General features: G+C 36.2%; 1 protein-coding gene across 2 annotated transcripts; it reads right to left on the bottom strand.

Moving 5' to 3' along the window:
- Positions 1-2084: 2084 nt before the first annotated feature.
- LOC306850102 (phospholipase DDHD1-like) lies at positions 2085-22606 on the bottom strand. 2 transcript variants are annotated; one of them, XM_079385543.1, is made up of 14 exons: positions 21454-22606; positions 19065-19241; positions 16322-16417; positions 12225-12353; positions 11053-11200; positions 9621-9730; positions 9207-9313; positions 7372-7634; positions 7199-7274; positions 6257-6406; positions 6088-6152; positions 4915-5087; positions 4396-4560; positions 2085-3902 (listed from the first exon to the last, which is right to left on the bottom strand). In XM_079385543.1, exons 1-14 carry the CDS (start codon positions 22193-22195, stop codon positions 3724-3726), a joined length of 2580 nt encoding a protein of 859 aa, XP_079241669.1. In that variant the 5' UTR covers positions 22196-22606; the 3' UTR covers positions 2085-3723. The 2 variants fall into 2 exon arrangements, with proteins under 2 accessions (XP_079241669.1, XP_079241670.1); XM_079385544.1 differs by lacking the exon at positions 16322-16417 and having other exon boundaries at positions 21454-22604.
- Positions 22607-22938: the final 332 nt, after the last annotated feature.

Below are 22938 nucleotides of genomic sequence, written 5' to 3'. Positions count from 1 at the left end.
TCCCAGACAAATGTCCTCCCTGAAAGGGTTAAGTGTATTTAAATGATTGTCTTCACTGATACCAATCAGTTTAATGAACACAACACAATTGTCGAATTAGTGTTTCAAAGCTTTTCTGCGAGTTAGCAGGCCATCTGGAATATTATTGGACTACAGGGGTGTAGGCTATAACTGCCTTTTATGGGAATAAAATGTTGTGAGATACCTGTATGGTTCTTTTACGAGTAAAATATACACTATAATAAGCCCTTTAGTAGCTATCTGTTCTCCTTCCCTGCTCATTTGATTTCATGTTTACTCTAAGATTTAATTATATTTTGTATCATCATCATATGTGAAGTTGCTTGTGAAGTCAGTTAATATGATATTATAAGGTTTTTTACAGCTGTCCCTCTGACATAAAACCTACATGCTATTTCAGATGTGAAAAAATAAAATAAATAAATAATAACCCTTTAATTAAAATGCATTTGAATATGTCAAACAGAGCTGAAATCCAGCTTCTCCTGAACTCCGGAGCAGGAATTTGTGCTTGAGTCATGGACTGCATCACAAGAATTTATAACCTCTCTCTCTCTGACCTCCTCCTCTGTGTCTGGCAGGGGAGCCTTTGCCTTTTTAGGCTGTGTTTTAATTACCGTGTAAACAGGCCGCGGGGCAGAGCAGGGAAATGAAGTGGATGGGGAGAGCTTCACAAGAAGAGATGTTACACACATCAGAACTTCAAGGAGTCATTTTTACTTTGAAACTGTAGAAATGTTCCTAACAAGTGTGCTTGTATTGCTGAGGACATCATTTATCAAATGGAGCAAAATAGCTGTGGTTCCTGTTAATGTGATTTTTATTTTATTTTAATTATTTATATATAACAATGATTGTATTTCAAGACGTAAAAAGAACAAATATTGTCTCATTTACTCACTCTAAGCTTATGCAAAATCAATGCAAATTGACTGGTAGCTGTGTGGATACATCTGTAGGATGAGAAGGGTTGCTGGAAGAAGAAAAGTGTCAAATGATGGTGCCATCTATTGGCCAAACTCTCTAAGCCTGAGTCCCAATGTGCATACTACTATCCATCCTAAATTCTGTGTAATATTAGTACATTTCAATACTATTTAGGGCAGATAGGGTGGATGGTATGCACATTGGGACGCAGGGTAAGTCATAGGTCTCTCTCGAGTAATATTAGGTCTGAAACCGCTATGAATGTGATTTAAAACAGTCATATGGAATATAGCATGTGCTGCAGCAGGATGCATTCATATACACTTAAGCTCTTGTGTGTTGAACTCACGTTATTCACAAGCATTGAGATTATTTCCAAATGGTTGCACTTATCCCACATATTTACTGACACTGACCAACTCTATTTTTTTTTTTTTGACCACTGAAAAGAGCAGCCAGGTTCAAACAAAGAGCAATGTTACTCACGCTGTGAACTAATAAATGCATAAACTTTGTACCCAAAACAGACAAACTGTGTTTACACTATAGGTTAAAAGATATTGATTTATCTGATTTACAAACCCTTAAAGCAACAGTTCACCCAAAAATGAAAATTTGCTGAACATGTCTTCACCTTCAGGTCATCCAAGATTAGGATGTGTTTGTTTGTTCATCAGGTTTGTAGGAATGTGTCTCTGCATCAGTGTCTCAGCAATGGATGCTCTGCAGTGAATGGGTGCCGTCAGAATGAGAGTCCAAACAGCTGATATTAACATCACAATAATCCACACCACCAGTTAACATCTTCAGTCAAAAGAAACAAATCCATCATTAAGGAAAACACAACATTGGTCAGATTTCTATAACATAACATGCAACCCATTTGACAGAAAACCCACAGCTACAAGTGATTCCCAACCTTGAGGAACTTGGCAAGGCTTTGCTTTGTTTGTTGATAAACCTATAAAACAGAAACACAGAACCTGTGTATGGGTAAATGTTATTGATTCGTGTTGCCTTCCGATGTCCGATTCTCATTAAAACCTGTTTATCTGGTGATGTTTGTGCCCCACACAAGACTGCAAATGACTCCAGCACCGTGCAAATTTGTAATAGACAAGAACACGGAGGCGAATCATTGTTATAGGCAGTTTAATGATATTAACAGTAGAGCTAACAGAGATCCAGTGTAACACGAGTTAGTAAGAAAACATTAGAGTTGATAAACTTTACTAATGATACACATACTCAGAACTCAGTCTTCCAGTCGAAATTAATCCAATTACACAACCAATTCATTTATTACTTCTGCTCTGTAAGTGCAGAGGGTTAAACATCAGTATATCATCGACACATTTCAATAAACGTGACCTACAGTAAGACACATACATCTTCTGTCAACAAATCGTGACTGAAGGAGCAGGAACGTCAAACTACATGACAGAACAGTCTGGAGCCCCGTCACATCTGAACCTACACACACACAATCTGTAATATCATCAGCTAGCTCCTGCGTTTAATAGTGTTGTTATTCGTGGCACATATAAATGCTAAAACTGTAGTGAAGTGAAGGGGGAATCTTGCCAAAACCTGTCAAGAACATGTCTAGGTTTCAGCCCAAAATATAAGAAAAAAAAATAAGTTGCTTAAAGAAAAATCATAATTTATATAGTTTATCCAGACAAGTCACTTAGGATCAAAATTCTTATTTACAACTAATTTGATTTGTTTGTTTGTTGCATTGAGATTATTTTGATGAAAATTAAGCACTTCACCCCATATTCTCATTATAAAATGTGTCTGGATGAAAAAAAACAAACCTTTTTGAGGGGTGAAATGTGACTGACATGTTCTGGGCAGGTTTCAGAAGATTCTCCACAATCAACACATCCTGCTCACAAACTCTGGGCAGGATTTGGCTAGAAACGGTCACATCAGCACACTGAATTATCTGCCCATCCATTCATCACCATGTGCGCTGCATCGGTGACATGAATAAATAAATAAGGTCAAACCACATCGCAATGTAGCTCTGAGAGCTTAATAAAGAAACCCTTCTGCATAAAAATACAAATTTTGTTAACAATACACATTTAGTTGTGCTTCTTATTGCATTAAATAGACATTGTTTCCTAAAGTCAAAACAAAAATCTCTAAAAAATCTCTAATGTACACAGTTAAATAAGTGCCAGCTGTTATTAGGGGTTCATTGTGCATGAGAGCTTGTTTCCACCACAAGATATAAAAATAAATGGTAACTGTGACATTCTGTGACTTTATTGAAATTCTCACAATTCAGACTTTGATCTTGCAATTCAGAAAAAAACAAACAAATCAGAATTGTGAGATGTAAACTTGCATTCCTGATATACTGTATACAGTAAACTGGCAATTGTGAGAAATAAGTCAGAATTCTGAGAGAAAAAGTCACAATTCCCTTATTTTTTTACTTCATGGTGGAAACGGGCTTCCTCAATTATGTGCTGCTGACTAAATAAAGAACTCGATTTGACCCCTAGACCTGCATGATCCAAAACTGTGCATGTCTGCTGCATATACCTCGTATGGATCAGGTGCACTCTTTGGACTTCTTATATAAAAAATAATAGGTATTCTCAATAATGAGTTTGGGAGCTGCAGGTTTTGCATAGTCCAGCCTCGGTCCGTTTGGGAAGGCTTAGGAAACTTAGAGGCACAGAGTGTTCTATGAAGCATCCTAGAGACCCAAAGAGGACAGGATGGGATCAGTCTTTCTTGTGGAAAGTGCTGTCTGTGCTACATGGGACTGGTGTTTTGTGTCTGGTTTGTGCTCTGTTGCTTGTATATGAAGGTCAGGAGGAACAGGGCGACGTCATGGGACGTCCAGTAGGCCGTGTGTGAGGTCACAGCTGACCAATAGCGGCTCTCCACCAAACCCTCCCGAAGCTCATAGTCAATGCGATGCTCCATCTCAACTGTGACACAGACAACCAAGATCAGTATGAGTTCAACAGAGGAAAGAGTCAAACAGCTTTGGAACGAGTAAACAGTACTGTTCAAAGGCTTTGTGGTCGGTACGGTTTAATGTTTCTTCTGCTCATCAATACTGCATTTATTTCATCAAGAATATAATAAAAACTGAAATATTATTAATGTAAAATAAGTGTTTTTTATGTGAATGTGTTCAAATATAATTGATTACTGTCATGTTTTTGAAAGAAGTCTCTCTTTTATTTTTCAGTATTCTTTGGTGAATAGAAAGTTCAAAAGAACAGCATTTATTTGAAATAGAAATCTCTTGCAACATTATAAACATATTTACTGTCAGTGTGGATCAATTTAATCCAGCCTTGCTTACAGAAAGCATTAATTAATTACTTCAGAAAAATCGTACTGACTGAAATCTCTCAGTAACTGTACTTCATCATCTCTGTGCATTTAGAGAACACAAGTGTTGGTTGTACAAACCTGCTGCATCAAATAAAGAGGAGGAAGATATGGCTGAAAATGCAAAAATGCTTTGGTTGTCCTCAGTGTCACCAATCCCAGAATCCACAACCGACGGCAGACTGGGTGAGCGAGAGAATCGAGAGAATAAAATCCCACCGATGCCCTTGCCGATACTCGCAGCACCTGCACAAACACAAGGCTACAGATTAGCAGACGACCATCTGACTTTTTCTGTAATACACTTACAATGTTAGTCAGTTTTTGCACTTCAAAATCTGCCATAATTTAGTTTAGCCGTGTTTCACTCGTTGATTTTTGCTGCTGCTGCTGTGTTTAAGACATTTATGTACAGTACTTCTATAAAACAGTATAACTGTGCAGCTCAAACTGTTTCAATCAGACTGGTATGATCAGGGATCTCAGTATGTATGTATGCATCCATTAAAATGTCCTTTATGGACTGGAGAAGTTATTATGAGTTCTGAAAGTTACTGTATGTTTTCATAGTAGTTCATTTCGGTATGCAGCCAGCTGTACCCAGTATGCTGGCCTTGCCCAGGCTAGTGATGGACTCTCCATAGTGTCTGCTGACCAGCACAGGTGAGCTGCTGGGACTGGGGCCGCTCTCCGTGTCGGTCGAAGCGTTCTTGCTCACGCTTAGATAGGTGGGTCTGATCTCATCATACGGGGTGGGGTTGATGGTGTTACACCTTTAAAACAATTCATCGAAACACAAATCCAGAGTCATAACAGAAGCCTAACATTCTGGCCAATTTAACCTTTAAACCAGTGATTCTCAACCAGGGCTCTGGAGCTTACAGCAAAATCACCAGTTATTATTGGTGCTCAGTTGTTATTAATAATGGTTCTTATTATTAGTGTTGCAGCAGTTTTTGCTGCTTCATATTTCTGTGAGAAGACCAGACAAGAACAATTGTTTTCAACATTGATAATCAGAAATGTTGGTTGAGCAGTAAATCAGTATATTATTATGATTTCTGAAGATCATGTGACACTGAAGACTGGAGTAATGATGCTGAAAATACAGCTCTGATCACACCAATAAATTACAGTTTAACACATATTCACAGAGAAAACAGATATTTTAGATTGTAATAATATTCCACAATATTACACCTTTTATTGTATTTTTGATCAAATAAATAAAGCCTTGGTGAGCAGAAGAGACTTTTTCATTAAAAAAATAAAATAAATATATAATTAAAATAGTAAGAACACATAAAATCAACATGTAAACTTGTTACTAACTCAATAACTATTTGTTTATTGAAGCACATACAATTCTTGAAACTTCTGGAATCATAAAATTAACTATGGTTAATTAATATAATACATCAACAATCTCAGTTTCTGTTAAATAAAAAAAAAGTTAATTAGAAATACTGAAAATATCTTAGTTTATATGATTGGATAAAAGCTTTTGCTAAATGACTAATTGTAAATGTAATGTAAATGATTGGGGGCTCAAATATTGGACAACGTTTGACTTTTTGTGTCAAAAAGGTTGATAACCACTGTTTTAAACACTACTACAAATACGACAAAAATAATTAAGATACTGAAAAATAAAGGTCATTTTGACTGAGGAAATATAATGTTACATTTCACAAGCATGTAAATTAATGTTCCTGATTAGTACTGTTTAAACTCTATATAAACTGTATAAAATAATAAGATATCAAGACTCACCAGTGTATTTGGACAGGTGTGATATTGCTATAGTGCTTTAAAACAAGAGGCTCCAGTCGATAGGCCTGTCAGACAATGACAAATATATATATACACACATGACAAAAAATGCAAAATGAATCCCTTGCACAGTAAGTTGTCAGACTGAGGTGCAGTGACGTGGTCTTACCACAGGATCTGTTGGGTGGAAGATGTTGAAGAGGCGCCGGCAGATGGATTTGGGCATGATGTGGTCCTGGTCACCGGTGTTTCCGGGCCGGATGCCTCTCAAAGCCAGAAACACAGCCAGAGGAGAACCCATGCAGAAGAAGTTCTCCACCTGCAAATTAATTAATGGGCTTTATCATATACTGTAGAGATATTGAACAGATGTGTTATTTGTATGAGAGAGCTGAAAAACAAGTTAATACAACTTTGGTGAAAATGTGCTCATCCTCAGGCAATACGAGATGAGGATGAGTTTGTTCTTCATCAGATCTGTAAAAATATAGCATTACATCAGTGTCTCAGCAATGGATGCTCTGCAGTGAATGGGTGCCGTCAGAATGAGTCTTTTATCAGAAACAGCTGATAAAAACACCACAATAATCCACAGCACTCCAGTCCATCAGTTAATGTCTCACAAATCAATTAACGTAAACACAAATCCATCATCAAGACATACGAGTCCATAATCCATAATAAAGCTTTGTCCATTGAAAAGTGCATCTCCTGTTGTCTCTCGTATCAAAATCCAGCCACATATTTGTTTAGAGCTGTTTTGTTTTGGCTTGTAAACGGTGCTTGATCTGTGCAGATTTCTCTCCTGATTCAGACCAGAACACTTTTTATTATGGATGATGGACTCATAAACACACAGCTTTTGTGTTCTCCAGATGTTAACTGATGGACTGGAGTGGTGTGGATTATTGTGATGTTAATATCAGCTGTTTGGACTCTCATTCTGACGGCACCCATTCACTGCAGAGCATCCATTGCTGAGACACTGATGCAGAGACACATTTCTACAAACCTGATGAAGAAACAAACTCATCTACATTTTGAATGGCCTGAGGGTGAAGACGTTTTCAGCTTTTTTGGGTGAACTATTGCTTTAATGTCACTACATCACCTTAAACTTTAATGTAGGGAAGGGTGTAGGTTTTGATGCCTTCAGGTCCTGAAGTTGATCTTGCAGTTCTCGTAACCTGTCACAGATACAGATTAATTACAAGATACAAGATTTATATTTTTATGAAGAATGAGTGGTGCTTGTTTAACGCAAAACTCACCGCAGTTACTTACCTTTGTCTGGTTAGTTGCACTTCCTCCAGCAGGTGGCGCTCTTCATGAGTGGTCCAGTGCAAATCTTCGCCCTCCAGCTGATCCCGATGTTCTTGCAGACAGAAGTGCACAGGATCCCAGCCTGTCATGATATCAAAGGTGATCACGCAGCCCAGCGAGTGGGAGATGATGGACACTTTGCCGCCTCTGCTCTCAAACTCAGGGTTTCGTGAGCAGAAGAGAGAATAGAGGCGGTTGAGCTCCTGCGTCAAACCTTTAGTGATCTGGAAGGATGAACATTAGAGCATATATAAACAAAATACTTTATACGTCAGCTATATAGGAAGATATATAGTACTGTTCAAATGTTTGGGGTCAGTAAGATTTTTTAAGTACTACCGTATTGACCCGAATATAAGACGAGCCGCCTTTTTCCAGATGTACCTTTGGGAATAAGGCTTTTTGAAAGCCAAATCTTGTTTGTTTTTTCTCTGTAAAACACATTTCTTCTTAAATTATTTTCATATTGCATATTTTTCCTATTTGAATTTTTGTTTTGAAAGTATGGTAAAAATAACAGGTAGCCCATCTGAATTATATAACATTTAGTCCATCCCTCTCATAGTAGCCTGCCAAAATTTTATTAGCAGTAGAAGTGAAATCTTATTGTAGTCTTCAAATCTGGGCACTGTCTTATGTTTAATCACTTACAGAGGAAGTTTGGTCCCATCAGGCTAATGACAGTCACGACTGGAAGCTTTTCTTTTTCTTTTGTTTTCACTCACGATCTTCTAACATTATTACAACACGCATTACATTACATATTTCATGGCACACTCCTTTTATGCGTGTTTGGCGCCACTTATTGCTGCGGGTGTATTATTGACATGTTAAAGTCTAGACTCCGAATATAAGACGACCGTGGTTTTTCAGATGTATTTCCAAGAAAAAAACATAGTCTTATATTCGGGTCAATACGGTAATTAATTAATGCTTTCTTTCATCAAGGATGCATTACATTGATCAAAAGTGACAGTAAAGACATTTATAATGTTTCAAAAGATTTCTATGTCAAATAAGTGCAGTTCTTTTGAACTTTTTATTCATTTGTGAATCCTGAAAATTAAAATGCATCACTATTTCCACAAATAAATTATTTGTGCAGCACAACTGTTTCCAACATTGATATTAATCAGAAATGTTTCTTGAGCAGCAAATCAGTATATTATTATGATTTCTGAAGATCATCTGAAGACTATGATGATATGCATCATTGACACTGAAGACTGAAAATACAGCTGCAGATCACAGAAATAAATTACACTTTAACACATATTCACACAGAAAACAGTTCATTTAAATTGTAATATTATTCCACAATATTACTGTTTTTATTGTATTTTTGATCAAATGAATGCAGTCTTGGTGAGCAGAAGAGACTTTTCAAAAACTGCCCAACCCCAAACATGTGAACGCTAGTTTAACTCACCCCTAAATGAACATTCTGTAATAAATAATCACATTCATCTCATTCCAAACTAATGTGACTTACTTTCTTTAGGAGATGGTTTGTTGACACAGCTCTTTTCCCTACAATAAAAGTATATAGTAACCAGAGACTGTCAAGCTCCAAATAATACCATAGAAATGCACTTTAAAAGTTTCCTAGCTTTATGTGAGCAACGTATTAGTGCTTGACAGCCACTCGTTACTAGTGTATATGCTTTAATTGTGTGGAAAAGAACAGCATGAACATTATTCTGAATTTCTGTATAAGTTTGGAATGACACGAGGGTGAGAAAATACTGACAAAGTGTTCATCTTCAGGTGAACTATTAGTCATGAATGTGGGTCACCTCGTCTCTGTAGAGAGGGCTGGTGTAGTACATGATGTCCATGGCGCTGCTGTTGAGCAAATCTCTCAGGCCTCTCACTTTATCTGGTGTGATTGACTCCACTGTGTCTGCATTTGAAGAGGACAACGCTCTCAAAATATGCATTCAAAGGCTAATGTATTTTTTCAATCATCATTTCGTTATTAATGTTAATGCACGTCATTGTTTGAGCTGTTTCGTTTGCACAGCTGATGGAGGGATGAAAGACGATAAATGAGTTTATGGCCTGTATTATATTCTCCTGCCATGTTTCTGCTCTCCACTAAAACAGCATGTGTGTGCTGGTGAACAAAAGGTAAAAGCACAGAGTGTGTGATAACAGCAGCTGTTCAGAGGGTGAATGCAGACAGACACGTGGTGTGGCGTCTGTCTTACCGCCGTCCAAAGCCAGTTTAGAGCGCCACTCGACCGGCAGAAACTCCACATGTTCCTCTGTTTGCTCAGCGAAGTGCTTCTCCTCCATCTTCCTCGCAGCTTCCCGCAGCCTGAACACACCAAACACACGGGTACATACAGAAAATCACATTGCCCTTCAAAACGTGCACACTTTCATTAAACATTAAGCATTCAGAAATAGTTATTAACTACAACTAAAACTATCAAAATTGTTGGAAACAAAATGCTAAAATTTAAAAGATCATAGAAATAGTAGAAATATTAAAACAAAGACAAATAAAAATGCTAATAAAAGACTAATATAAAAAAAGAAAAAAAAGGTTTTTTTGTATTTTGTTCAAATGTCTTCTGTACGGTTTGGACATTGTGTTCGTTTGTTTGTTGATTGTGTTTACGAATAATAAAGAACAAAACAAAATAAATACAAATTCTAAAAACAATTACTAAAACCAAAAAACGAAAAAGAAAAAAAATTAACAAAAATATACGCTAATTTGAAATATTAATTAAATGCTAAATATTAATTAAATGCTATAATAGTAAACAAAAGATTAAAGAATTTCTGATGTTATTTTGTTTTTTAAAGGAAATAAAGATAGGAAACAAGAAAGGTTTTAGTCATTTGGGAATTATATCAATGTTAAGTACTTGAGCTTATATTTTCCATCACAACCATGATATAAAATGTGACCCTGGAGCACAAAACCAGTCTCAAGTCGCTGGGGTATATTTGTAGTAATAGCCAACAATACATTGTATGGGTCAAAATTATTAATTTATAATACATCATTAAAAAATATTTTTTCTTTTATGCCAAAAATCATTAGGATATTAAGTAAAGATCATGTTCCATTATTCAATTTATTATATATATATATATATATATATATATATATATATATATCAATTTCGAAAAAGAAATTGACCCTTATGACTGGTTTTGTGGTCAAGGGTCACAAATGTGATGTAAATGTTATTTGTTTTCGATTTTTAGAAATATTTTCATATTTTGATTGTCGTAATTGTAGCTATAAACATCAGAACAAACTGTTAATGCATTTAGAGTAATACATAGCATAAAAAAGTTATTTTGTCAACACCATAAGCATCCAATTAGATATTCTTCAGTAGCTGAAAATCAGCTGGAAAACATTCTGAAATTTAAGTTAAGTGAATGTTGGAGCTGTAACTATTTATAATATATATTCGACAGAACAGTATCAAGGTGTTGACTCTTATTAAGTGATAAACATGAGATACACATTTAGTGAGAAAATGCAAACCAGGAGCTCTGAACGTGTTTTCATGAACACATTCATCTAAATACTTTCCTATTTTATACACTACAGCGGTTCACCACTGCATCTCACTGAGGACTTCATTATCACTAACAGCTCTCCTGAGGACTTACATGCCGGTGTTTTTGATGATACGATCCTTGTCCATCTTCTGTCCAATGCCATGGACCACAAACACAATGTGTGTGGTCTGAGGAGGTTTATCGTCCAGCGAGGCCTCTTCCACAAAGCCGCGGTGCAGTCTAGTGCCACTGCTGGAGGCTGAGCACAACCACAACACACACGTTACGAGAGCTGTGCTGTTATTCAGACAGTCACCCGTGAACAGCGCTGCTGCAGCCTCTGCATCGGTGACTGTCTTCACACTATAACATGGGCTCTTGTACCTCCACTGCTTTTTATGAAAAGATTACAACATTATAAAAAATATTACGGACACAAAAAATAAACAATTCAAAGCATTTATTAATCTTAATGTAAATTACTACATTTACAGTATTTAAACAAATACTGTAACAAAAGTTTCACTTCTTGTTAGTTAATGCATTGCTAATGTTAACTAATAGGATCTCATTGTAAAATATTAACAGGGATATTATAGTCAACGTAAACCATAAAAATTGTTAAAGTAAATTAAAAAAAAAATAAAAAATAAATATAAAACTTAATATTACTTTTTTGTTCACACTTTAGTTTGGGGACCAATTCTCACTATTAATTAACCTATATCTACAACTTTTGCCTCAGTAAACTCCTAATTTGCTGCTTTTTACTTAGTTTTAATACTTTTTAAGGGATCTAATATATGGTCATGCAGAATAATATGTGAATATGTGCTTTATAAGTACTGAAAACAGCAAATATACTAGTAATATGCATGCTAATAAGCAACTAGTTAATAGTGAGAATAGGTCCTTAAACTAAAGTGTTACTGCTTTTTTAATATAAAATAACTAAATTAAAATGACTTAAAAACTAATAAAACCTATAAAGACTTGTTTTTTTAATAGAAAAAAAGAGACAAAAATGCACAAATTACAACATTGACTAAAACTATAATATATATTTTCCATTTTAATTTTTAATTATTCATAAAAACTATGATACTAATTTAACACTGCCATCATATTATTAGGAAAGCTGCTGCTCTTTTTTTATATAAGTCTGTCTATGCAAGTCCTGTGTGTTTGGACAGTTTTTTAAAAGGAATATTACAAAAGTGCCTAAAAATAGAGCTGGGATTGATCAGCGGGTTGATTACTGTGTGTAGACTCTGTCCACTCACCTTTAGAGAAGCCCAGCTTCTGCGTGACAGTGCGGGCGATCTTAGACGTGGTGGCGTCACTATACAGATACACCTCATCCTCACTGTACCAGTCCACATGACTGCGGCTCAGCTGCACACTGTGAATGGCTGGACGGAGATATGTGGACCACATTGAGGAAAGAAGACCACACTCGTTACATTCACAGACACGGCTATAACACACAGCACCGTTCACATTACAGAGTAAATGACTATAGGAAGCCATGAAACTACAGCAAGCAGGCAGTGTGTCTTTTCAGTGGTTTTTAATCAGTGAATGACAGCGATGAGGCAGTAAAGTCTCCTGTAAAGAGAGCACACTGAAAAGCCATCTGTCATTCTCTCTTACAAACAGAGAGATATGAACAGAGAAAGTATTCTGGCTGGTGGATCAAATCAGCAAATATTCACCTGATGTTAAGAGCAGCCCTGCATCCCACTTCACATGCTCAGAATATCAATATCAGTTTCTAATCACAGTATACATATATATATACTGTATGTGTGTGTGTGTGTGTGTGTGTGTGTATATATATATATATATATATATATATATATATATATACACACATTTTAATGTTCCAGTTTCTATTGATAACACAAAAAATTGTCATCCCTCAGTTTGTGTTTGATAGTTCACTTCATTAAAAGACTATGGGAAAAGACATGGATGGTTTAAATGTACACTTGTACTTTTGTTAAAATTACAATTACATTGCTTGGAGTCAAATTACACAGGGAGGAAATAAATAACTTTTTACAGCATTATTTTAGCATTATTTTTGTAGGAAGAGGCTGATACGTACAGTAGTAAAATCCGTTGACTTTAGTAATCATTGTTGCATTATATGCCAATGGAGGCACTTTTTGCATTTTTCCCCAAACATATTCTTGCCTATCTGTAGATATTACAGATATCTTAAAGTCCTTTGAGAATTCAGTTCTTAAACTTTTATTTTTTGCATTTTCATTTTTAAGGTCCTATATGATTCAGTTCTGGAAATGGGATCTCAATGTGGCTCCAGGAGTAAACTGTTAAACCAAATGTGGGTCTCTTTCCATACAGCTTTGCATTATGTGCCTGTAACTCATTAAGCACTGTTGAATTTGACCCATTTTCAGTGATTACTTATGCAAACTCTCTAAAAAATATAATTTTTTTTCAATTGTTTAGACTCCAGTTTCAACATTATTTGTTCCTCAGACATTTGTCTTTAAAATGAAAAAAAAAGAGAAAAGAATTAGCTGTATACAAAGTGACCCACATTTAAATATGTGTACGATTTAACAATTTACTCATGGAGCCACAATGGATCACTGTACCTCTGGAACTGAATCACATAAATAGATAATGAAGACAAACATTTGTATCCTTTAATATTTCTTGAGTTACAGGCATGCAATTTTTTGGGAAATTTGTTTTGTTATGTAAAAATCTGTGCAAAAAAAAAAAAACCTGAAATGACTTGATGATTTGGCCCCAAATATTAGGTGAAAATTGTCATTTTGACCCCCCTCTAAAGGTAATGGATTACTCAAGATTTGCCCATGTATTTAACACGTGGGCTTTCTTCTCTCTCTTTCACCGGGGGAAAAAATAAATAAATACATTTTTGAGTTGATACTGAATGACCCTCATGTACTTTCAAAACTGGGTGTATTTTAACACTCAGTGTTTTTCTCCATAGACTTCCATTGTAAGATTAATACCACAATCGTTTTTCTTCAGTTTTACACACTGAGGGATGAGATTGTTTTCTGTGGTAATTAACAGTTTGCCACATTGAACCTGTACTTTCTTTGATTATATATTATATAAGTATTGGTAATTTAACATATTTGTCAATTTGAGTTTTAAACTGGGTTCATTATGATGGGTGGACTCATAAATCTATAAGAGTGCACTTGTCTGTACTCAGAGCTGCTCTTTTGCACAGGCGTCTAAGGTTGATCAAAGCAAACAAAAGGACTAGAGGCCTAGAGCATTGTGCTTAAACACTGAACTGTAACATTAATGCTAAGTCCGGTTCAGTGATGGATCTGGATAAGGACAAAGGACAGATGATTGACAGGTTCTGTTCTCTTTACAGTCTGGTGTCAAGTGACCGTCCCTCTATCAATCTCATCTGTATAAGTGAGGACATTCAAAGGACAGCGGGGTGATAAAATCGAGTCGAGTTTCCTGACAGACACACAATTATTTCCCAGGGACACAATCTACTGAGGACATCTTTCAATCTGAGCTCTAAATGAGATCTTCAAGATTGTGTTTCATAAAAAGATCAATTTTTGAACTAAACATCAAAATATTAATAGAGGACCATCTAGCACCATATTATTGAAGGGATTGAACATATTTTAACAGACAGGTTGTTTTATGAAGGCAAACAATGGGTAAAAGCCAATGGGCAACAAGCAAAGTATATGATAAAAATCAGCTGAATAACTGGTTTACTCACTGGGAGATGTATCACACATTTGCAACATGTTTGGATTTGAAAACTCACTATTTTCCAGAGAAAACTCAATGGAAGCATGCAGTTGTACTCTACTGACCTACATACATGACATAAACCCTTCACGGTGCCAGGAGTCAAACTAAAGGTACTCAGGGGTCTCAATAAAGGACAGATTATTCTTATATGGCTATTAAGGGCTTCATGAATCTGTGGAAAAGATGATATTTGATAGATAAACAACTTTAAAACAGAACATGTTGCATTACATGTTCGTCATAAATGGAGTAGTGGAGTATTAGAGCCGGACCAACTTAACCTGGAGGGATTACGAGGCCAACACAGGTTAACAGGGAACATGCAGAAAATAGCCTTGTCAGGATTTCTGAGTGGCAACAGACACTAGGTTTTCTGCATTTATTTTGATGGATATGCCACTCTCTAGCCACAGTTGTGATTTGAACAGAACATCTAAAAAAATATATATGTAATATATGTCAAATGTATTAATTTCTTAGTTAGAGCAGGTATGACGGCTACATCCATGCCACGACAGCTACAAATAAATAAACACACAATAAGTCCGTGGAGCGAACTTGTCAGTCCATCTTGAAGAACGATGCAGATCAACGTGCACAGGTGAACTCTGGCCAATAAGAGGACAGCTTTACTCATATTTGACTTGCATAAAGTGTAGTATGCTTTACAATGTTGCCTTGTGCAAGCGAATCGAACCAAACCAAGAAAACGCAACATTGAGAAAACACAACTTTAAGTAACTGTTTCGGAACAAAGCAAATGATCGACAGGTCTGAAAGTGCCCCAAAATATAAGCCAGTAATACCATACTGCATTAAAACCTATGGTTTACACACAACAACAGTCTACGTGAAAAAAGTGCTAATTAATAGTGGTGTCTGGTAAAAATAATGCATGAAAAAGTTAATCATTTTCTTCAATATTGTGACGTATATCTGAGTGAAACAGCTTTTCAACCAAAACAAAATAAAAAAAATGTAGGAAGAGACTATTTGTCCATCGGGAATTGGTTGTTGTCATTTGCTAATTGCTGCCATCTCATGTCAGTGATAGTTTGCTGAAGGAGGGGATTTTTGTCCAGTCCAGACGCTTGTAAATGTCCTCAGAGAAGAGATATTGTTTGTGTTTGTCAATATTCTATTAAAAATATTGAAAGTTTGTGAACTACTGGGCTCGGATTTCATCAGTTAGCAATACACTGTAAAAAAAAATACTTTATAAAACAAAACAATATACAAGAACATACTATTTCAGTTTTCTGAAATTTCTGAGTGAAAATTGTTTCGATCAGTCAATCTGACATGAAATTTTGGTGTACAACTAGGCACCATTTAAAGAACAGGTCTGTGATTACAATAAACTTGAACATGAGACACAATGTCTGTATCCAAAACACTGCTTTAGGTATTTTGGATACATCAGATTCTAAATATAGTATCCTAATAGCTATAATAATAATAATAATAAGGAAAAAAAACACTTTTGTGAATCCGGGTGTAAAGCTAAAGCAGGGTTCTAATGAGCAAAGGCGGAAAAAGAGAATCAGCATCTACAAGGAGTAAAAACAGAGGGTTGTAGTACCTTGGCATCGCTTTCGCTTGTGACTTTTAGCACTCGTCTGATATCCGCTCCATTTGAATAGAAAGGGGAGGTAGAATGGGGGAAAATGGGAAAGAACTAACAAACCAAAAAACAGTAAGTGGTCACGTTACTGGCAATATCACTTTTCTATATCACTAACACAAAATCTTAGTTTTAATAAAAACCCACAATATTATGAGATTGCATTGTACTGTATAATATTAAACTCAAAATACATGTAATGCCATCAAATTGTGTCACTCCAGCAGCACACTTAAGCAGGAAAGGCAATAGCATCAAGCCCTGTGTTAGTCACACATGAAAATCATGCTTCTTACATGCTTATAAGGGCCTTTTTCTAAGAATTTCAATGTGAAAGCATGTGATTTGACCCAGGACACACGTCTTATTTCAGATTTGTTAACCAATAAATGTTTCAATAGTAAAGACAGTGAAAACACAAAATCTCATACCATGTAAATCACAAACTCATACAAATCCTAATAACATAATTGGTCTTTTAGTAAATCAGTGTTGAAGGGAGCTGTTGTTTTGATACTTTGATCTTTCACTGACCATGTTTACAAGCACAAGAATATGGCTTTATTAAATGAAATTTGATCATATTGTAATTATGTATACCTTTGGAGCATCTAAACCTTTTGTAAAGTTTAAAGACGTAACTAGAATCAGAAAATGATGTGCATGTAATAGGATCCTATTCCTAAATAACTCAGTGAAATGTTTTAGATTCTATTTTAAAGAGAGAAATTACTCCTCTGTGAGGCTGTATTATTTAGTCCTTCCCTCCCTTTATTTCTTACACACCAACCAATGCAGAACATTTATCTCCCTTTTTTAAAACCCAAGCACTCATTCCCAACACAGCAGATCCTTAAAACAAGCCTTTTTAACATTTATTTTATTCCTTGGGGAAAAGTCTGCATTCATAAAAGAGATTTTTAATTCAATTCAAGTCAATAACATACTGTATAAGTAAGCTACTGGCAGATTTGACTTTTTTGAAGATTGTAAACACATTGATTCTTTTGAACACATGTGTGTCATGTGTAATGAAAAGTGTGATGTCCAGCATGAAACTACTGTTACAATGGACTGAAAACAAAAGAAGCTACACCCGAATGATTTAAAACTAACTTAGGTCCCAGTACAGAACCCTGTGACACTCCATGGTTGATTATTCAACAAAATTGCTTATTCGATAGAGTCTGCTATCCTGATAAAACTGTAAAAGTGCAGATGACGAGATTTGGATTACTGACTGGAGGAGATTAGACAAGATTTTCTGCACGAGAACGTTACATTTGATCTAATGAACCTTTACTTGTGATTAGAAGTTAGATCCCAGTGGAAGATGTTCATTCAGCATTCATGTAACTCACTGTTTAAATACACATTGGATGTAATTTTCTATGACCTACATTCAGCACCTCAAGAATAAGTGGCCTACAAGACAGTGAAATAGTAGTGTAGTTTAAAAGAAAGGAGAAATTTACCTAGCTTCTTAGACCCTATTGTAACATCTCAATGTGAGATGAGTCACATTGGCTCAATGGCACATTAAGAGATTTTTGCTCTTTGCAAAAGTGTAATTTGAGGACATCCCCAGTATCAAAATCCTCTCTTCAGCTGTCATGACACTGCCTTCTGTCTCCAGCAGTCTAGACAGTTTGTACAAATTCTCCTTTATCCTCAAGTTGACTTTAGTCTCATTGAATATCTCTAAATCCGATTCCATTCCCTATAAAACAAATAAATCCTTAAAATAAAATTAAATAAAAAGTAAGACCCAAATCAGTAACTGTTGTGTTGAATTGCCATTACGGATATTCACTTCTGGGTTGCATGTTTAACTTAACTCTTTAGTTTTTAGTTTCCATCACTTTCAAAGTTAAATTACAAAAACGTTCATTCAAAATATAATTTTTTTTAAATCAGCGCTCTCTGTGTGCTACCATCAATGCTCAACCCAGCATTATATGCATTTAATGTCTTACATACATTACTATAGATGATTTCATAGACATCATTATACAACATTCAAATTAACTGATTCAGCATTTTATGCCATCACAAGCTGCTTTTAATGCAACGGACAGAATTTTTTAAATGCATAATTAATATAAATTCATCCATTAACATGATATTTTTAAATAACATTTTATTTTACATGAACAACTTAGTATTAAACAACTGCCACTGTGCAATGTGACATATGCACTTTAGTGCTATCTAGTTTTATGCTTTCTAGTGTTAATTTGTGTCAGTCTTGCCAGAATAAGTTCTTGTTGTTTTGAAAACGTATTATTTACAAGATCTCACTCCCTGTAATTGTCCTTCCTGGTTTGAGTGATACCAGCTTGTTTTAGGGGTCAGTGTGGAGCAGATTTTCCAGCAATTTTTCCCGTGGAGCAAATTTTCTATGGCACAGTTGAACAATGACTAGGGTGTGTTTATGGATAGAAATGATAGCTGAAAGGTGTAAAAAAAAAAAAGTTTTTGATGCAAATGCTATCTGTCCAATCTGTCATTTTTCAACAGGTAAGGACAATAAGGGCAGGTGTGACCTTGTCAGGAACAAAACCTTTCACTGATGGATTCGTCATTCATTTCCCCATACTTCTAAACTAACAAACAGCCTCACATACAGGAGGAATGCTCTCTCTTCACAATGAACCTCTTTAGAAAAACCAAATGATGTGCTAGTAATAGAGTCTCTCACCATCTTTTCTGTCCACAGTCTTGGCCAGTGTGTCAGTCTCAAAAGCGTCCTGTATCTGTTGTCCTCGGAAGCACACCAGGTGTTCTTTCTCTATGAGGTCGCTCTCATCCTCCTCTACAGGCATCCATGTGCCGTCAATGAACCACTGGCCTCTCATGACAGGGATACAATCCTGTTCTACAAGGCAGAGAACACAAAATAAAGTACTAATAGTACAGAACGCAGGAACTAGGATCATTCAGCAATCAAAAAATTAGTTCAAGCATAAGAAACACATTGGGTAAAGTGTATCTACACTGTAAAAATTAAGGTACATTTTACAAGAAAATATCCTTTATACTTCAAAATTTTACAATTAATTCAATGTGTTTCTTTGGAATTATTTACACAATTTTCAAGCAAATTGTTAGTAAAAATAGCTTCAAAGTAAATCCCACTACAAATCAGTTTCTGTGTACCTGCATTTAAAAGTTTTATTCTTCTGCTAAACACACTGTAGTGATATCACACTCACCCGAGATGCTAATACAGTTAATCATTATGCAAAAAACAAAACATGTTGCCTTTAAGATGATGCACCGAATGTCTCTTCTGAAAAAGGAGCATTTTTCATCATCTGAAAGTTAAGTCACTGACTGTTGTCCACAATGTCAACTACATTACTTCCCTGTTATGTAATAACATTTCAAAAAGAAAAATGCACATTCTTCCTTTTTACCTGTTATAAAAGTGGTTTAAAACTATATTTAATCCAGATGGGAGAATAAATGTGTATGATTTATTCTAATTATGTGCAAAAAATGGTTTGCAGTGTTAACAACTCCCAATAAAAAGTTGTTTAGAAACAAAAAGAAGAAAAAAAGAGGACTTACTTCACACCTGACGTGAACAAAACTGCAGGTGTCACAGACACCAAAGAATGTTAATAATTGAGTGGACAGAGCAGGTACTTTCCTGGAAGGATGAGCATGTTATATACAAGCTTAAATGTTCAATAACACTTTAAGGATCTAAGGATTCTCAAGAGAAACGTGTGTGGCTTCAAGAAAGCAACAATACAGCTGTGTTGTGTATTTTATTTTATAATCATATAAATACTCAATTAAATTAAATAATAATTTATGTGTCATTAAACCATTTATTATTTTTTATTACATTTCTTATTATTTAATTTATTTTCATTGCTCTTGTACTTCTTTTTGTTAATGTTTAATCAGATTGCATGGTTTCAAGAGATATCGGTCTTCACGAGTTAGAGATAAGAGAATGTCTCCATTTCAAAGAATTTAACAGCAGAGTGATGTTCTGAAGCAGTTTTTCTATTGCTTTTGCTTTACTATGAACACACTTGTTGGATTTGTGCTGGTCAGATGATATAAGATTATTCAATAATCCAGGCTCATTTTTATCATCACTTCATCTCCTGCTTTCTGCTATTTCACAGCTTCCTCTTTCAACCTCTCAGGCTGATAAAAGACTCTCAGTTAAAACAGTTTTGGGTGTCAGACAACATCTTCTGAGCGAATCTGGTAATGAGACTGGATACAATATTCCTGGCATGGAGACTCAATCTCACATTTTTGGTCATTAGGATGTCGGCACAATTTAAAACAGATCTTTTGTCAGTAAAGCCATTGAACGCAATAAGACTTAAGCACAAGATTACAGACCACATCCTGCCAAATGAGTCTAACCCAATTCAGTAAAGAAAGAAAAAACTGTGGGGTGCTTTATTCGGGTCGAGACAGGACTTGGGTTTAAAAGACTATTAATAATCATCATAATATTAAATATTTAACTGCACTGACACGATCAGAGAAGAACAAAAAATAAACTGAATTGTGCTTCTTCTTCTGTAGAGCTGCTTTACAGCTGAAACTGAATTTGTGAGCTCCTTTTAAACAAACCATATTGTGTAAAGAGCTATATGTGACCCTGCAGCACAAAAGCAGTCATGAGTAGCACAGGTATATGTGTAGCAATAACCAACAATACATTGTATGGGTCAAAATTATACATTTCTCTTTTATGACAAAAATCATTAGGATATTAAGTAAAGATCATGTTCCATGAATATATTGTGTACATTTCCTACTGTAAATATATAAAAACTTCATTTTTGATGAGTAATATGCATTGCTAAGAACTTCATTTCAACAACTTTAAAGGAGATTTTCTCAATATTTAGATTTTTTTGCACCCTCAGATTCCAGATTTTCAAATAGTTGTATCTCAGACAAATATTGTACGATCATAACAAACCATACATCAATGGAAAGATTATTTATTCAGCTTTCAGATGGTCAAAAATTTACCCTTATGACTGATTTTGTCGCCCAGGGTCACATATAAAGAAATGTGACTTGACCCATCCAGGAACAATACTTACGATTCCAGTACACCGGATAGCACTCTTTATTCCTCACATCCACTTCATAGAGTCCTCCTCTGACACACACGGCCTCTACAGTGATGTCACTGGTGTCCAGCGCCGGTTCCCCTGCATCAAGCCCATGGTCTTTCAGAATCTCCTCTCCGCCACGGCTCAAAGCCCTCTCCGGGTTTAACTCGCAGAATCTGCGATACATGATTTCTATCCTGAGAGAGTCGTGTCCCACGAAGGGCTTCCATGTCTTTTTGTCCTCTTTGTAAAACCACCTGACCTCCTCGGGTCCCAGCTCGGTGATCACCTCGAATCGGTGTCTGGAAGCGCTGGACCGGGTCGCTTTCCGAATGTGGAGCAGATGATCTTTACCGTGGTAGTAGTCTGAGGCAGGGTGTGTGCAGTCTTCTGTGTTGCTGGAATGGAGGTAGCTGGTGACAGGAGTTGTGTGTGGGTCCAGATGGCCCCCAGGAAGGACGTCCGAGGCAGGATGGTCATGGTTCCCGAGTCTCAGAGTCATTCTGTCTGCTGGTGAGGAGTGTCCGTCCGTGTACATCCCTCTCCTGATGGACTCGTCGTAGAGGCCGATGAAGGCATCGCTCCAGTCTCTATTGCCAAAAGACAGTTTATTGCCAGGATTGTTAATAACCCGTGTCTTCTTAGCAAGACTGCTCATAACTCCTTCCTTGTGGAGCCAGCGGCCGGAACTGAGCCCTGTGACGTCATCCAACAAGGGCCATGACGCCATGTCAAAACAAAACGTACCTGCCGCTAAGTTACAGTTTATCAGCTAAATTACACCATGACATGGCGGTGTGACGTCATTCCACAACAATAAAGTAGCATAGAAGCAACTAACTTAGCCACTTTTAAATGTACATTGAACGGCGTTCTGTCATGTTATCGAGCTGTTTAAAGCTGCTTTATATCTGAGAGCAAAGACGAAGCACCGGTCTGACAGACTGCAGTGATTCCTGCGCTACACTTGCTGCTCCAAACTTGCTCTCAACCGAACCGGAGCGCGTCGTTTCCGCTCTGTTTATCTATAAATGAGTCCGTGTCACAAATAGAAACATAAGTCTGTGCACTATTCCAGTCAGACTGAATACACTGACCTGCTGGCACGCTGACAAGTGCGGGATGTACGGCCTTACGTCACAGGAGACGTCGTGCGTACGCGCTCACATATGCACGCGTAGCCGGTAGCAGTTTGGCAGCCAAAGCGCGCGTTCCTGGATTCTGATGCTTTGCAGTAAAATGCATCCGTTTAAATGTGATCTATTATACACAAATACATTTTGTATTATAACAAGAGCTGTAGTTTTGACTATATATAGGCAGGAGAAATCTCACATAATGACATATTACAGTAGGCTATGTATTATATAGTTATAGTAATTAACTCACAATTAACCGCGTTGTGTTACGACAATTAAAGAATTACTTAATGACTCAAAATAATCATAAGATAATTCATAGTTCACTCATTGT

This window comes from Barbus barbus, assembly GCF_936440315.1.
Source record: "Barbus barbus genome assembly, chromosome: 30".
NCBI lineage: Eukaryota > Metazoa > Chordata > Actinopteri > Cypriniformes > Cyprinidae > Barbus > Barbus barbus.
Note: the sequence above shows the minus strand (reverse complement) of the source record. Positions and strands in the feature narration are given on the sequence as shown.

Coding starts and splice junctions, on each gene's coding strand:
- LOC306850102 (XM_079385543.1), bottom strand. CDS start 22,195: ATGGCGTCATGGCCCTTGTTGGATGACGTCACAGGGCTCAGTTCCGGC. Junction 9,731..11,052: donor ATCATCAAAAACACCGGCAT/GTAAGTCCTCAG, acceptor TGGTGTGTTCAG/GCTGCGGGAAGCTGCGAGGA. Junction 5,088..6,087: donor ACACCTGTCCAAATACACTG/GTGAGTCTTGAT, acceptor ATTGTTTTAAAG/GTGTAACACCATCAACCCCA.